Below are 16463 nucleotides of genomic sequence, written 5' to 3'. Positions count from 1 at the left end.
ACCACTTCTATGAGAACCCAGTTTTAAAATCTACATCATATGTTGAGAACAATTTGACAAAATAATTCTGAAACATTCTGAAGAGTGCAAATATTATTTTTTTTTGTGCCTTAGAATAAATTTCCAATTCTTTGGCTCAAAAAAAAAAAGCCACTTTTACAACTTAAGGTGTATTACTGTAACCAGTCGCCAGCAGAATTAACACGCAAACAAAAAAAACTAGAGTAAAATCACTCTACACAATAAAATGTTGAATAGAAACCAGCTGAAGAGAAGTTTGTGACAACATCCAACCAGTCGGATGCTGCTGCTGTTTCAGAATCCATCCAATTGTGGAAAGAGGGCAGGAGTCCTCGAGCACAGCAACAATTGCGTGGTTTGTGAAATGAAGAAGATGCAGGGGCTCCCCCTTGTGGCGGGAGAAGGGTTGGCACTGGGAGGGGGAATGTGGGCGGAGCTCCCTGACCTCTTGGCTCAGCTCTGCTCAGGTTCTCACAAAGTCGCTCCACGCTGTCAGTCTGACTCAGAGTCTGAGGAACCAGAATTGGACTCACTGCTACTGTCCTCAGACTGGTTCTCTTTGTCTTCAGCCTCGTCTTCTTCCTCCTCATCATCATCATCGTCGTCACTGTCCTTCTTTTAAGCAGAAGAAAAAGTGATTAGCTCAGAGCTAACCTGCCTCCTGTCCCATAGAGACGCTTTACTCACTTATGAATACATTTAAAACATACCTTTAAGGGGCAGTATTATGAAAAAAATGCACTTTGTAATTGTTTTGCTAGTGATATTCATCCCTTTAGCCACATTCAGAGGGCCAAAGTTGAAAAAGTTCTGTTTCCTCCATCCCTTGTTATTCCACACTTTGTAAACAGTCAGCTCCAAACGGACAAGTCGAATATTTCCCCCCCTCATGCGTCATTAGGCGGAAACTCCTCCTCCTGACAATCCTGGCTCCTCCTACCCTACATAAGAACGATCCTCCCGCTCAAACTACCTCACAAGTAAAACAAACATGGCAAAGGCAGGTTGACATTACCGTTAATATCTTTACGTTCAGTTTAAAGATAATCCAAAGAGCAACGTGAGCGCTCACAATCAGTTTCATTTTTAGTAGCCGCTACATCGCCCCGTATTGCCTTTATGGGATGATCTGACGTGTTTGTGACCCAATGCGACGCAGCGGTTGGACAAAACAATGGACTATTGTCTTAAAAGGACTATTTCAGTGGTCAGAAGAGGTGAGGAGGACAAGAAAGCAACTGCTAATGATTTACTCTCCTGCTGCTGTGATAAACACACATGCTGAAGCAGTGCGTGTGCACGTCCACTCATGCATGTGCATGAAGGCCCAAAAAAAAAAAAACGGCCTGCTTTTAGGAGCGGTCTGAAAATAACTTTTCGTAGTGCTAAAACTCCAGAAAACAGACAAGTTTGGGAAAATAAACCTCAAATACTATGTTGGGGTTCTTAGAACAATTGGAGATGGGTGAAAAATAGCATAATACTGGACCTTTAAAAGGGAAATAAGGGGGAAAACACACACACACACTATCATAATGTACAAGACTTGTAAATACTGTCTATGGTAACCTGTCAGCATATGTTCTGTAATTGTCTCTGCCGTTGTGTTCTATGTGGTAAAAAAAATAAAAAATAAAAATAAACAAATAAATGAAAGAGACGCTTCACTCACGTCATCCTCATCGTCGTCTTCTTCGCTCGAGGAGTCTTCATCAGAGGAAGCCTTCTCCTGCTCGTCTTCATCTTCGTCATCCTCCTCTTCCTCAGTGTCCTGCGAAGGCAAGGTAAATGTATTTGGTATAGCGCATTTCATACACATGGCAATTCAATGTGTTTTACATGATTTGATTTAAAAATGTTCACATGTAATGCTGAATTCAGCTCTGCAGACAGTTTGTTCCACTTCTTTGCAGCATATCAACTAAAAGCAGCGTCACCATGTTTACTATGAACTCTGGGCTCCACTCTGGGCGACCGTGGCCCAGGTGGTAGTGGGTCGTCTTCTGATCGAGAGGTTGGGGGTTCGATCCCAGTACCTGACTATGTGTCGAAGTGTCCTTGGGCAAGACACTGAACCCTAAGTTGCTCCCAGTGGTCGACTAGCACCTTGCATGGCAGTCCTGTCCCACTGGTGTGTGAATGTGAGAGTGAATGGGTGAATGAGCTGATATGTAAAGCGCTTTGAGACTGCTTCAGTGTGGTGATAAAGCGCTATATAAAATCAAGTCATTTTACCATTTACCACTAGCTGACCTGTGTCCATAGATCTGAGAAACCTGCTGGGTTCATACCTGACTAACACCTCAATGCCTATATCAAGATATACTGTATGTATATATATATATATATATATATATATATATATATATATATATATATATATATATATATATATATATATATATATATTATAGCTTATTCTATTTTAAAATATTTGTTTTAGGAGACGCCGTTTTCACTACTTCTTAGAACAGAATAAAAAACACAGTTTGATGAACTTCTGAGTGTGTTCTAAACCAGACATTCCCCTAAACAAGCCACACTACAGAACTCACTCACACATGCTGTCCCTTAGAGGAGAAAAAGACTGAAGTGGCTCATATTGTGCAGCTGTTTGTGTGGCATTTGGATAATAAAATTTACCCAAGAATTGTCTTTCTGGTCAGACTTAATTTGAAATAAAATGAACAAGATTTATATCGTAAATCACTATTTTGAGAAAAATGATTGAGATATGAGTTTTGATCCATATTGCCCAGCCGATACGGCGGTATATTAAAAATTAAAAATTCATATCATAACAAAAATATATACCGGTATTCGGTATGAACTGGTATACCACCCAGTTCTAGTCTTGATGATGGCTTTGTTGTTGTCTGTGATTACAAAACTTTGATCACAAAAAGAAGAATTTTGTTTTTGAAATGAGAATTCTAGACTTGAATATCAAACATGCATGGAACAAGTCTTTATTTGTATGGCACCTTTGTTGTTTCTGTTTACATTCAAACCAAAGGCAGAGCTTCTACTCACAGATTTCTTGAGCTTTGGCTTTGGTGCATTTGGTCGTGCGGTGGTTCTTCTTTTCTGTGGTTGAATAAAACAACATTAATGAGTCAGTGTTGACCAACTGTACTGTGCGATTTCCTCTCCCACTTACCTGGGAGTTATATTCCTTGTACGTGTTTCGTTCTTGTGAGGACAGACTCTGTGGACAGAAAACCCGTCTTGTTAGATATTCACTAAACCGTGTTAAAAATGTCATACTAACGTACAACTCATACAAACTGACATCAAAATGTGTAAATGGTGCGTTCACGTTAGATAGTGTGACAAAAATGAGTATGTGAGAAATACACAGTTGTATACTATTATTGCTTGTGTCAAACTCATGGCCCGGGGGCCAAATCCGGCCCTCTGGAACATCCAATTCGGCCCGCAGGAGAAAGTAAAAATGACACAGGAAACATTAATGATTGTTTAAATGAAACTCAACAATATTTGCAGGGGCCCACAGTTTTCCCGGTGCTTATATTGAATGATTGCAGTCATTTTTATTGTTAAACAGTTGAAAAAACTCTAAATTCCTACAAAATCCTTCAATTTTCCTCAAATTATGACCTATTTAATTTAAAAGTCACGATCCTGTTGGGACTGATATCCATCACTTATTACTTGGATATAGCCGGTTTCTTTCATATTTAGTGTTTTATGTATAAGTAGAAGTGCAAAATTACTAATTTTCCTGCATAAAATCTGTGGCTTACTTGAGGTCAAGCTGCTCCGTATTTGGCCCCTGAACTAAAATAAGTTTGTCACCCCATCTATATCAGGACATTTTTTAAGTATGCACAATAGTCGTACTCAACCGCCCTATGATGCATTGCGAGCAGAACGTAAAATCATCCTGGGACTGGCTTCAAGCTAAAAACCAAACATCCCCTTTGGTCAGTAGCACAATGGCAGGTCTCCAAATTTTTGGAGATGCCAGCATGAAATGTGTTTCTGTGAGTTTTATGGTTAAAATAATCTCATGTTGATATTCTACTTGGTCACTTTCTCGCTAAAAATGTTTTCAGAACTTTTAAAGATGGTGAATCAGAGATATTTAGTCTCAGTGCGCTTCAGGTTTTTTTGTGAACGTTTGAAATGCATTGAAGTATACTTCAGTGGGAACAGTCATCTTCCTAATTATATACTTATAGTACATAGTAGACAGTATATACTCTTTGATTTTGTAGTGTACAGTACGGAGTGTGCCGTTTCAAACACAGACCGAGTGTTTTTCTTGTTTTGATGATAAAACTAGATTCTTACAGAAAGCCACTGTTCTAGTAGGACTTTGTACTGCCTCTGCTTCTCCTCCGCTATCTTCTTGTAACGGTCCTTATCCTTGAGCGGTAACCTCTGCCAACGGCTGCCGATCTCTGCCATGCGCTCCTTCATTGGGAGGTGATTCAGCTCGCCGTTGGACAGCATCTCCTGAGAGAACTTTTGGTATCCATTTCTGGCAATTCAAAAGCACAACCAGGGAAAGTCAGATTTTTCACTGATTTAACCCTCCTATTATCCTCAAATATTACCAACACATTTCATCCATGGGGTCAATCTGACCCCATTTTTCAGTTACATGTACTTTCTCAATTACCCATGTTCACTTACAATGACCAGCATTTTTTTCCAATAACAATTAAATTACAGTTACTGTATCTTTTTATCCTCCTGTGTTAGCTTTCTGTTAACATCTCTTACGATAACGGGTCATAAATCAGCTGTAAAACACACTAAAAACGTATATCTATCATTTAACTTCTTTCCTTAATTGGCAATTTTAATAGAATTTTCATGGCAATTACAATTACAAAATCATTTATTTGAACTTAATTACGATTACGACAGCAAAAGATGTTTCAAATTACAAATACAATTAAACCCAACATTTGCGTAAACCTAACATTTGCATAAACCTAACATTAGTAGTAATCTAGCAATAGCTTTAACCTAGCAATAGCATTGACCTAGCATAAGCATTGGGCCATATTTGTATTTCTAAATTTCGCAATTACAATTATAATTGACCCTAACACTGATTGTAACCATCCATTTAGGAAAAGTCATGAAATATGAAGCAAAACAAAAACTATTATTTTTTGAGTGATCAACATTAATTGGGGTGAAATGGACCCCAAAGATAAAAGGAGGGGTAAAGAAACATGGGAGTAAAAACCTACGATGGGGGTTTCTTGGGTTCGCCCTCAAACTTCATCTTCTTCCCTGAGGCGATGGCGGCGGCGGGCGATCGCATCTCAGACAAATCTCTCTGTGGATGAAACAAAGTTTAACCTTTTCCTGCATTGGACGAGGACGCCTAAGGGGAGGAGGAACGTTCTGACCTCGTATCTTTTCTGGTCTTCTGCTGCCTTTTTAATCCACATGATCTTCTCCTTCTTCTCCATGGTGCTCCATGTTTCTTCCATGGCTTTCTGAGCCCTTGGTCGATCATTCTGCAAAACACAGCAGGATCACCAAAAAGCACTTTGGTTGGGTCGTCTTTGACCTTTGGGTGAATGGGGGTACCTTGAATCTGGCCACGTAGTCTCCAATGACGCTCTGCTGCCATATTTCCTGAGCAGTCTTGGGCGGATCAGGCAGACGACTGCGATCCTCCCTCTCCTTTTTCTCAGACTCTGCTTTCAACACCGTTTCTAAGCGTTTATATTTCTCCTGCATTACCAAAAACCACATCATTACGCTGCTCCTTTGTGTTTCTTTGTGTAGAATAGAATAGCATTCAAAAGGAACACTTCACCTTCTTCTTGTCTGGCAGCTCATTCCACATGCGTGCCAGAAGCCTCGTGAGTTCGCTGTCGGAGAGATCGGATCGTTCCTGTTGGAGTTTTGCACGCTTTTCCTCAGAGAAGATAAACATGGCTGAGATAGGCCGCTTGGGTTTCTCTGGATTAATCTGACCAAAAAGTATGAGATGACAGGAATTTAATGGAAAGACTGATAAAGGGGGGTCATATTATGATTCTAGAGGGAAACAGAGCCCTAGAAATTCCACTTTAACCCCCAATTTCCACCGGAACTTCTCTGAAACTGCTGTGGAAACGCAACACTTTCCATTAAAGTCAATGTGTCAATTTCCACCGCATACGAACCTGCTCCAGCACAGCTGCATAATTACTGCATCATGCCAGAGCCCTTTGCAGCCCTTCTATTTTTCTCGGACGCCAGATAAGCCCGTGTGGCACAGGAAGTAGTGCATTGACACAGAATTTTCAAAAAGAAATGCCCCGTGTTCAAGGTAAATCGTAATTCCATTCATTTACCGACCCACTTAGGGCCCATTTCAGACTCTAGTCTAAACCCGTGTACATGTTCGGACTAGGTGGAATAAAAACCAATACCACATTTTCAACAAAACAAGCATTTTCGGCTCTCGCGGGCACACTTCGAACTCTACCCAAAAACCAAGCACACATTCGGTTTCGAGGGGACCTTTCCATTGATACCACATTTGGCCCGATCCAAGCACTTTTTAAATTGTATTTCACATATAAATATTGCACTTGTCCATTCTTGAATCACAATAATCTCCACAAAAGCACAAGATTTACAGGACAGAACCAAGTAGATTTCTTTCTTCTCCAAGGACACAATTAACTGTTTGGCTTTGTGGTTCTCTTTGAATGGACTCGCTATATTGAGCAATTACGTGTGAATTAGCGAGAACTCCCGAGCCCTTGCTGCAAAAGATACTCAGTAAAAACGGAGGTGGTGGGGGTTGAAGAACTGCAGATTGCGCTGCAGTTATGCAGCAGAGCAGTTTTTTGAACAGGAACGCATCCAGTGGGAATCCAGTCTAACAGAATTGCCGACAGAATCGACCAATAAAAACGGAATCCACTGAAATGCCGTCATTGTGAACCGAAGGATGCTTGTTACCCTCACCATGACCTAACCCTAACCCTACTACCTAACCCAAAAAATGCCAACATAGCGAACAACACTTATTGACAGCCTTCAGGACAGGGTAATGTCCACCTTATGTATAAAACTAAAAAAAGTAAAGTTTTGTTTAATTATGGTTTTCTTTTTTATTATTAATTATTTTGTTTCTTCACAGGAGTTGAAAACATATATTTTCTAAAAAAATAGATAAAAAAAGTGGAAAACACGGGATTTGGGAAAAAATGAAACGGATTTCACAGGGTCCTTTATGGTGAGCTCACCTTTGCTTTGGACGGTCTCTTTTTAGAGGCGGGGCTACTGGTGCCACTGCCCCTCTTAAAGCCAACCTTGTCCTCTCCTAAGACGCGCTGCTGCTCCTCCTCTGATAAGCTCTACAAACGACAGGAAAGCCTCATCACACACTCCTCCAGGACGGGGATTAATGGATGTTAGTAAGAGTGACTTACACTGAGAAATCTGGTCATCTCAATCTCAAACTCCTTCTTCCTCTGAAAAGACATGAATGACACGTTTAATGGTGTGAAAGAGGATTTTTTTAATTTTTGGTGCTGATAGTGCCGTTACCTGCTCGCAGCGTCTCTGGTAGGCGTCCTTCTGAGGCTGATTGAGTGACTTCCACTTCTGGCTGCACATGACCATGCGCTCAGTGCTGGGGACGTCCTTCATGCTCGACATCAGCTCAGCACAGAACATGGAGTAACCGTTCCTGAGAGGATCCACACCACAATTACATTTTTTAATTACAATTATGTCTTCAATTATGTTCAATTACGATTACGTTCACCTGTGTTTTTTTCCAATTCAAATTACTATTATTATTTTTCCCCTAAACTCAACTACAATTTCATTACGACGACAACAGCAACAGATGTTTTCAATTACAATTACAATTATGCCATAATTGTAATTGATTATAATCAATTACAACTATAATTGACCCCAACCCTGGACCAAACCAATCTGTGACTCACGGGGGAGGTTTGTCGGGACGTCCGTCTGATTTGTCCTTCAGGTGTCTCTCTGCCTTGGTCAGAGTGGACTTGACGATGTCGTCCTGAGTCATGTTTAGCTCTGGATGCTGTTGGATGTACTGACGCATCGTCTCCTGGAAACAGCACAACATGTGTACAATAACTCCGTCTGTTTCCTGCTCCGACTATCAGAGAACAACATCTCACCTCGTACTGTTTCCTCTGCTCCAGTGACTTGGAGATCCATTTCAGTCTCTTTTTATCCGACAGCTGCGTCCATTGCTTCCCCAGGCTGTCCTTTATGTCCTTGGTGGTGGCCTAGTACGAAACAGACACACTTTCACCAAAGACGTAAAACCACCTGAAACACTTTGTAGTTTTTTTTCATACTAATATCTAGAAAAAAAGATGATGGAATTAGATTTAGATAACAGTAAGTCTAACCAGTGGCACTGGATATATTGACACCATGCTCATATTACTGAATAAATAATAAAAATGAGTAAAGAATTATTCAGATCAGTTTGATTTCTGCTTATTCTACTGCTGCTTCAATTTATGAACCAGGGTTGGGCTCAATTACATTTTTCAATAACAATTACGCCATTAATTATCCATTTTCAGTTACAACTTAATTATGATCATGATGACCTGCATTTTTTCCCATTACAATTATTTTTTCACCCCTAAAAATCAATTGCAATTACATTCTCAATTAAATATTGAAATAAAAAACCCCATGAAACTTAATCTCCTCTTGTGTTAGCATCTCTTATCCCCTAAATCAGCTGTAAAATACACTAAAATATGATCATCTAATTTGTTTTTCATTTATTGGTTACTTTGTTAGGCTTCCTTATCTAAAAAAATATTGGTATTATTTTTTTTGTGACAGTACACCCCCAGATTTCATTTCATTTTATTTTTTTATTGGTAAAATGATCCTCAAGAGAATCAAACGGTAGAGGGAAAAGTTGATATGAAACATATTTAAATGATTGTTTACTATGTATGTGTAAGCCATAGAACTGTAACATGGTTTCCCAGATTTGCGTTTAATTACAATTACAATTCAATTAAGATTAAAACAGCAACTGATATTTTCAATAACAATTCCAATTAAAATTACATTATAATCATAATTAAGCATCAATTACACAATTACGATTAGAATTGACCATAACAGTTAACAGTTGGCTTGGGTGACAAAACTATAAAAATCAATAGAAAATATGTGCGATAGAATGTTGTGTTGCACATTTTGTTTGATTAGGTATTTATTTAACGTCTGCATTGACCAGTAAGTTTATTTAAGGGCAGGGTAGGTCATTTTCAAACGAGCATGATTTTAAAAGTAGCATCCTCTGAGGGCTCCGCTTTTACCCGCCCCCTCCCCTCTGTGCTCCCTCTAAAGCCACGCCCCACACTCACACTCACGAGCACCGGTGCTCCAGAAGCTCAGCGCTTGTATTGTGCAGAAACTACGTTGTCTCATGTCTCATTCAGTGGTAAGTAAACACTAAACTTTATCATGATATATGTTAAAAAACAAGACTAAGAACTCAGTTTTAACTCTGTCACCAGTGACGCGCTTTGAGTGTGGGCTAGTGCACGCAAGGGGTCGACAACGAGCAGAATGACGTGATTGGTTAATAAAAAAACAACCGTTTTACAGGTTTACAGCTGTTACAGATGATGGATTTTCTTCGTTCCTTTTTCAGAGCACGTAAGATGTTATTTTCTGTCAGGACATGAAGACAATTTCAGCCAAAAACTTAAAAAGTGTATCTGGAAGAAATTACCTACCCCACCTCTAATTGAGGTTGCGTTGACCTCATATTAAGTATTAAAGACTATGTTTAAAGTAAAAGTATTTAAATGCAACCTTTTTTCCTTCTGGTGCTTATTTTGAATAAGTTAAAAAACTTATCAATAAGTATCACTTATATCGTGATACGGTATGCGTGTGGAGAGCTCACATCCGGACGTGTCTTCAGGAAGGCCTTCTTTTCGTGGTTGTACCATAGCTGTTGAGGCGTTTTGGGCTTCTCCGGTACATTGGAGCCTTTCTTGGCAATGCCTTCCACAAGGTCTGGATGTTCTTCCCTGTTGGTAAAAACCAAAGAATAGGAATTAAAAGAAATATTTTTTTGGTTTGTAATCCCATCACAGTGTTTCTACAGGTGACGCATGACTTTACCTGAACTTCAGCATGCTGTGTCCGAAGGCTTCCTTATCTCGTAAGAAGTCGTCCACATATTTTTTCTGTAGATGCGAAAAAGCAATTTTGTCAAACGATGATTTTAATTAAAGCACGACTCCGACTTTGGTGTGTTATATTTCAATCCCTGACCTTCTTCTTGTCGGGCAGCTCTCTGTACTTCTTGGAGAGGATTTTGGTGAGATCCAAGTTGCTCATCTCAGGGTGGAGCTTAGCGTACTTTGCCCGCTTCTCCATGAAGAAACGAAAGTATGGGGTCAAAGGCTTCTTGGGGAAGTCGGGGTGTTTCTGTGAGTGAAGGGGAATGAGAAACTTATCTCTTATGATAAAAGGTCCTAAATCAGCTGTAAAATACACTAAAAACAAATACATATCATCTAATTTATTTTCTACCTATTGGTTACCTTGTTAGGCTTCCTAATCATTGAAAATACGAGTTTTAACACTTTTGGTGTGGGCATCCGAGCATTTTTTGTGTCAGTGTACCTCTAGATTTGATTTGTTTTTAAATTACAACATATTCTAATAATTATTGACTACATGTGTGTAGAACTGTACATAAAACTGTAACATGGTTCCCTAGTTTTGTGTTAAATTACAATTGACAAGTTTTGAAGAATTTTCATTGTAATTACAATTACAAAGTAAATTATCTCAACTCAATTACAATTTAATTATGATTACGACAGCAACAGATTTTTTAAATTACAATTACAACTAGAATATTAGCATTTCCTGAAGAAAATGCAAGTGATGATGCAGATGTTGGCCCGCGTCACTGAATGCTGCATTAGCCTAGCATTAACATAACATTAGCTATTATTAGTATTAACATTAGCTAGCATTAGCATTAACCTAAGATTAAACTAGCATTATCATTAACCTAGCATTAATATTTCCATAACATTAGCCTAGCATTAGCTTAACATGAACATAGCATTAGCTATTATTAGCATTCACATTAGCGAGCATTAGCATTAATTTAGGATTAAACTAGCATTGGCATTAACCAAGAATTAATATTTGCCTGACATTAACCTAACAATAGCATTAGCTAGCATTAACATTAACTAACATCAACACTAGCCTAACATTAGTATTAAGCTAGCATTAACATTAATCTAGCATTAGCATTAACCTAGCAATAACATTAACTAGCATTAACATTAGCTAACATTAGCATTAACCTAGGCCTAGCATTAGCATTAACCTAACATTAACCAAACAAAAACCTAGTAATAGCATTAGCTAGCATTATCATTTACTTAGCATTAGCCATCAGACAGCTAAATATGTTAAAAGTTGAAGCCGTTAAATCTTTAAAAAGCTGAAATTCCCAATCAAAATTAATGGGGAAGTGTTTACCAAGAAAATATAGTTAAAAACATTGATAGAACTCACATAAGTACAAACACCCCTGTGCTAAACTTTTGACATGTTTTGATGTCTTAATTGTTAAAATCAATCAAACGCCAAAGGAGTTGAAAAGTGCCCAAAATTCTGTGACTGCATCCTCACTAATTACATCATAATTGTAATTGATTATGAATTAAGTGATTACAATTATAATTGACCCTGACCCTGACTGCCAGTCATCAGATAAGGTGAGTGGGTTCAACTTACCTTAAGCTTCTTGCCTTTATAAGGATTCTTTATGTAGTCCTGGGCATCAACAATTAACTCAGTTAGAGTCCTAAATTTACGGATCTGTGTTTAGAAGGAAGCACAACAAACATAAGTGTAACCAATAGAGTAATTTTACAACATGAGAACCATGTATGCGAGGGCCCAACATATGGTTACGGATCAATGAAAGTGGCCCACCTCTTTAGAAACCTCCTGCCACTTCTGCTTGCACATCTCTGCAGTGTAAGAGTTGAAGGCCACCTTCTGCCAGTCCAGGTGGGACTCAGAAGTTTTGTACTTTGTCAGGTCCTTCAGGGGCAGGGCCACTTTCATAGCGTCCAGGAGCTTTAGGAGGTCATCCTGCGCCCACACTGCCAGGAAAACACAGAGTGGGACACTAATCATTAAACTTGCACTAATCTTCATGGTACTCCTACTTTTTTTTTAACAAAAAGAAGATAAAAACAACAAGAAAAAAAAAAAAAAAAAGTCTCACCTTGGTGATGAGTCGCAGCCTCCATGTCTCCATTCATTTGAGGATCAACTCTCAGGAATCTACAAAGGACACAAAAATCAAAGACTCAGTAAGGTGACTAGGTATCCCAAAATAAGTTGCATATAATTATGTGCCTCCTACACTGCATCATATTTCCAATGACTTAATTGATGAACTAACTCATTGAGTGCCATTCCCGTCTATAAACGTGAATTGTGTTTTTCGGCAGGGGTTGTTAGGATACAGTGTGGCGAAGCTCTCTGGTGAATATCTAATTTGTACAATGATGTAGTGACCAACTGGTGACATGTAGGTGGGAGCAACGCACCTTTGGATGAGAGATCACCCGTGATGAGCAAAGCTCAGAGGAAGAGAAAAAAAATTTACAAGACAGAAAATGGCGCTACGAGAGTTGATGCTCAAGTTCCTAGCAGCTCACACACAACCAGAGCATGTGTGGAACTAAGTGGACTATTCAGTGTGTCGTGATGGTGACATAAAACGATTCAAAAAAACAGTGAGACTCGGCATGTCCGGGAGAAGGAGGAAGTTGCGTGTGGGGAGAATGACGGGGGAGAGACTTGGAGGACGGCCAAAATACAGTAATAAATCCATTCAATTGTGACTTAGATAGCAAAATAATAATTTTGCTATCAAAAGTGTATTTTTGTTGTCCCATTATGCTTTTTCTTTCCTTTTGTGTATTTTGTTATCCTATGAAATGTGTGTTGTTCTTTTGTGTATTTCTCTGTTAATTTGTGTTTTTGTAGTAATTTGGTGTTTTGTAGTAGTTTTGTGTTTTTGTAGTAATTTGGTGTTTTTGTAGTAGTTTTGTGCAGCTCGTTGCCCATGTTTGTGATACATGCACGTTTTTATTTACCATTCCTATAGCACCGTGATGATATTTTAGCCTGTGTGGCATTTTGCATCTGCAAATTTGACCCAGAATTATCTTTCTGTTAAAATTTTTATTTGAATTAAAATTATCGAGATTTACTTCGTATATCGACATTGTGAGAGATAGATTATCGAGATATGAATTTTGGTCCAAATCACCCAGCCCTAGTCCTAATTAATCACTTGAAATAAAACAGGGCGTGTGTGTGGTTTAAAGTGGAGTATATATGTATAGAACATATATGTGCAGATGAGAATGTGTTGGTTCCCAGTGGTGGGATTGGGGTTTGGCCCGAAATGGTTTGTGTTCATTACACCGCCCCTTAAACGTTTACGCTGCATGCTGAGACATAGGCTATCACTTGTGACGGCTTCAAATCTCAAATAACACTGCAGAGGGATTCAACTGACGCCATAGGCGACTACAGCGGTAGTTCTTTCACCAGCTTAATATCACCATCCCGGAAATGTAGCGCATACAAAAAAACCACCATTTTCGACAACAAAAGTACCGCAGAGCGAAAGGCAGAGCGACCATTTTCTCTCCCGGTGCGGAGCCGTAATGGAGGACTTTTGGTTCGCTGGAGGAGCGGAGGTTGGGGAGGATCTACGGAAGGAGGAAGCGAATGGACGGACGGGCAGCTTAGGCAACCAGCTGACCACGGACGAGGGGGATCTGTTTTCGGTCACCACCAAGGGAAGGGGGAATGGTCGCTGGGAAGCACTGCGGCCAAATGCGCCACATCACCGCTGGAAGCGGATCTCGCTCCGCCATGCGAGCCTAACCGTTTTACCCTATAGTTTAATATTAAAAAAGCGATCAAAACACCGAAACAAACCCATATTTGAAACCACAAACCAGGAAACATACAGATTTCGTTCGATTGTGTCGACGTTTAAAGCCGCTTTGGTTCCATTTGGCGAGCGTTGAGCTAAAGCATTCTTCAGCGAGGCGTAGCCGAACAACGCCGCAATGATGGCGGCTGCTCGTTGTTCACGTTGTCCTTGATGAGTCCATGGATCCTCCATGAGACCCAGCTCCACCACAACCCTCCGTATAACTACCACCACACCGCGGTTTTTCGACCAGAAACGCTTATTATCAACATATACACGCATTTTAGCACAATAATCACCTATTTTAGGGATAAACATCATATTCGCGTCGAGGAACTACATGTCCTTGGACCCAAATTGTACTTAAATTAGACATTTATGGAAACTCATTTGAAAAACATCACGTCTTAACGATAAAAAAAACATTTTTAACGGAATTACGGATTCACTTGCAGGCTATTTTAGTGGGTACCAAAAACCCGATTTTGTTATGTTTACAGTGCAGACGAGTTTAGTAAAATACTTAACTATTTCGACTTAAATTTAGCTTGATAAACTAAACAGACAAAATTCAGAATTCCCACATAATCGCGTATTAATGACAAAATCGAGGTAATTCTGGTTGTAGCGTGGTTGTAAAACTTAAAACCTGAAACGTCTCCGTTTATTGTTAAAGATGAGAGCCGAAGATGAGAGGCTTCCCTGGCGCGACAAACCCGCTCCAGGTCCGCCATGCTTCAGCTCTGTAAGATAACCTACCGTGACAAGGTCCAATGGCGCACTGCAAAGCGAGCAAAAAACGGAGCTCCCTACTAAAGCCGGGGCGTTGCAGACTCCCTTCCCTCGGTCCAAAAAGCGCATAAGCGAGCCCGAGAAGGCGGGTTCAGCGAGCTCGGTTGTCGCTTGGTTCTCGGGGGCTACTCGGGGAGAGAGAGCGAGGGGGTAAAGAGAGAGAGGGCGAGTCTCTCTGTGCACGGTGAGATATTAAACCGAGATCCCTGATGGCTAACCCGAAAAAGGCGACTGGCTGTTCCGCTAACAGCCACATGGAGGTATCGGCGCGGAAAACAACCGACAACCATTCACCCCTCGTGCTGATATAAGACAACTACAGTGCGGGTACCCGGGTTTAGACACTAGCACTAAGCTTAAAACTATCTTTTGTGTATTTGTTAGCCACCTCCAGGGCGCACTGGAGGTGGCTAACAGCGGTTGTTCCCCGCTGTTTGGGGCTGAAAGTCGGCCATGGCCGCCCTCACCGCAGCCTCTTACAAAGAGCCTCTCGACTAGATAACACAACACACGTCTCACGCTAAGCCCGTATTAATAGTCACGTTTGTGGCTGTTCTTAAAAGTGATAACCACGTATTCGCGGCTCGGCTGCTGCTGCCTAGGCTTACCTGTGTCTCGGCGTCGCTGTGGCACTGCGCCGTCGATCCTGGGCTCCAGTCCCCGCAGAGATGGTCCTTCCCCCCCGCCTCCTCCAGCTCACTCGCCGCCTTCCTCCACTCATGGAACAGCTCTCCTCTCATCATCCAACCACTGTTGTCGGGCCGGGAAATCCACATTTTTTCCTTCCAGACTTTTAACGCAACCGAGGGCCGCGGTCGTATTTCACTCCCGGCGGCGGAGCCTTCACCTCCCCGTTGGAAATCTGCATCGCGAACATGAAATCACATTGTTTCTACTGGTTTTTTTTTTTTTTTTTTTTTTTTTAAAGCAGTTTGACTGATGAGTTTATTACCAGTTTTATGTGTATATGTTTGTACAAACATTTTTCACTTCTAGAACAAATGACATTTATACATTAGGTCTGCTCCGGAGCGTTAGAGTTGATTTAGTAAATAGTAAGCGGTTGATAGACAGCCTAATTTCGACCCAGCGTGTGTTTTCCTTACAACTCCCACCTTGTGTGTTTGTGGGCGGGGCCTCCAGCCGTCCAATCCACTCATTCCCATTCAAGGAAAACAAATGACGTCCAGGCACTCAGGCTTGTTCATCTGTGCTGCGTTTCAGTGCAGTGGGACAAACGAGCATTTATAATATGATTCATTTATTTCGAGCTAGGCAATAAAACAAACACAAAGAAGGGAATATCTTATGGAAGCCCATTCCCGCCAGTAAAAAAAAGTCATAATAATGACCACTTTCATGAGCTGTTTTTGAAACATTGACTTTTCAATGTGGAGGGGAAATAAATTCCAATTAGTTTAAATGTCTTGAATGAAATAAATATAATAAACAAACTATGTGAATTGTGGTTTTATGCATGCTATAATCAGTCACATCAGTCAGTAATTATCCTGGCCATCCAACATTATTGGTGCATCCATCTGTAGCGGTTGTGTTGCCTGCCAGATGCTTGTAATAGACTTTCTATAAAGGGGCGCAAGTTGTTTTTTTCTGTAGCTTTTTTTTC

At 40.3% G+C, this 16463-nt stretch overlaps 1 protein-coding gene across 4 annotated transcripts; it reads right to left on the bottom strand.

Moving 5' to 3' along the window:
- On the bottom strand, window positions 1-15622 carry ubtf (upstream binding transcription factor). 4 transcript variants are annotated; one of them, XM_028456331.1, is made up of 21 exons: window positions 14079-14103; window positions 12311-12369; window positions 12013-12185; window positions 11812-11895; window positions 10321-10476; window positions 10168-10232; window positions 9947-10073; window positions 8175-8285; window positions 7968-8101; window positions 7561-7702; window positions 7443-7484; window positions 7257-7367; window positions 5831-5986; window positions 5599-5745; window positions 5415-5525; window positions 5253-5341; window positions 4339-4528; window positions 3182-3229; window positions 3055-3108; window positions 1694-1792; window positions 1-633 (listed from the first exon to the last, which is right to left on the bottom strand). In XM_028456331.1, the coding sequence occupies exons 2-21, from the start codon at window positions 12345-12347 to the stop codon at window positions 514-516; spliced, it is 2196 nt and encodes a 731-aa protein (XP_028312132.1). In that variant the 5' UTR covers window positions 12348-12369; window positions 14079-14103; the 3' UTR covers window positions 1-513. The 4 variants fall into 4 exon arrangements, with proteins under 4 accessions (XP_028312132.1, XP_028312133.1, XP_028312134.1 ...); XM_028456332.1 differs by lacking the exon at window positions 14079-14103 and adding an exon at window positions 15445-15622 and having other exon boundaries at window positions 2-636; XM_028456333.1 differs by lacking the exon at window positions 14079-14103 and adding an exon at window positions 14804-15061 and having other exon boundaries at window positions 2-636.
- Between the last annotated feature and the right edge of the window lie 841 nt (window positions 15623-16463).

Source organism: Gouania willdenowi, chromosome 8 (assembly GCF_900634775.1).
Source record: "Gouania willdenowi chromosome 8, fGouWil2.1, whole genome shotgun sequence".
Taxonomy (NCBI): Eukaryota; Metazoa; Chordata; class Actinopteri; order Blenniiformes; family Gobiesocidae; genus Gouania; species Gouania willdenowi.
Note: the sequence above shows the minus strand (reverse complement) of the source record. Positions and strands in the feature narration are given on the sequence as shown.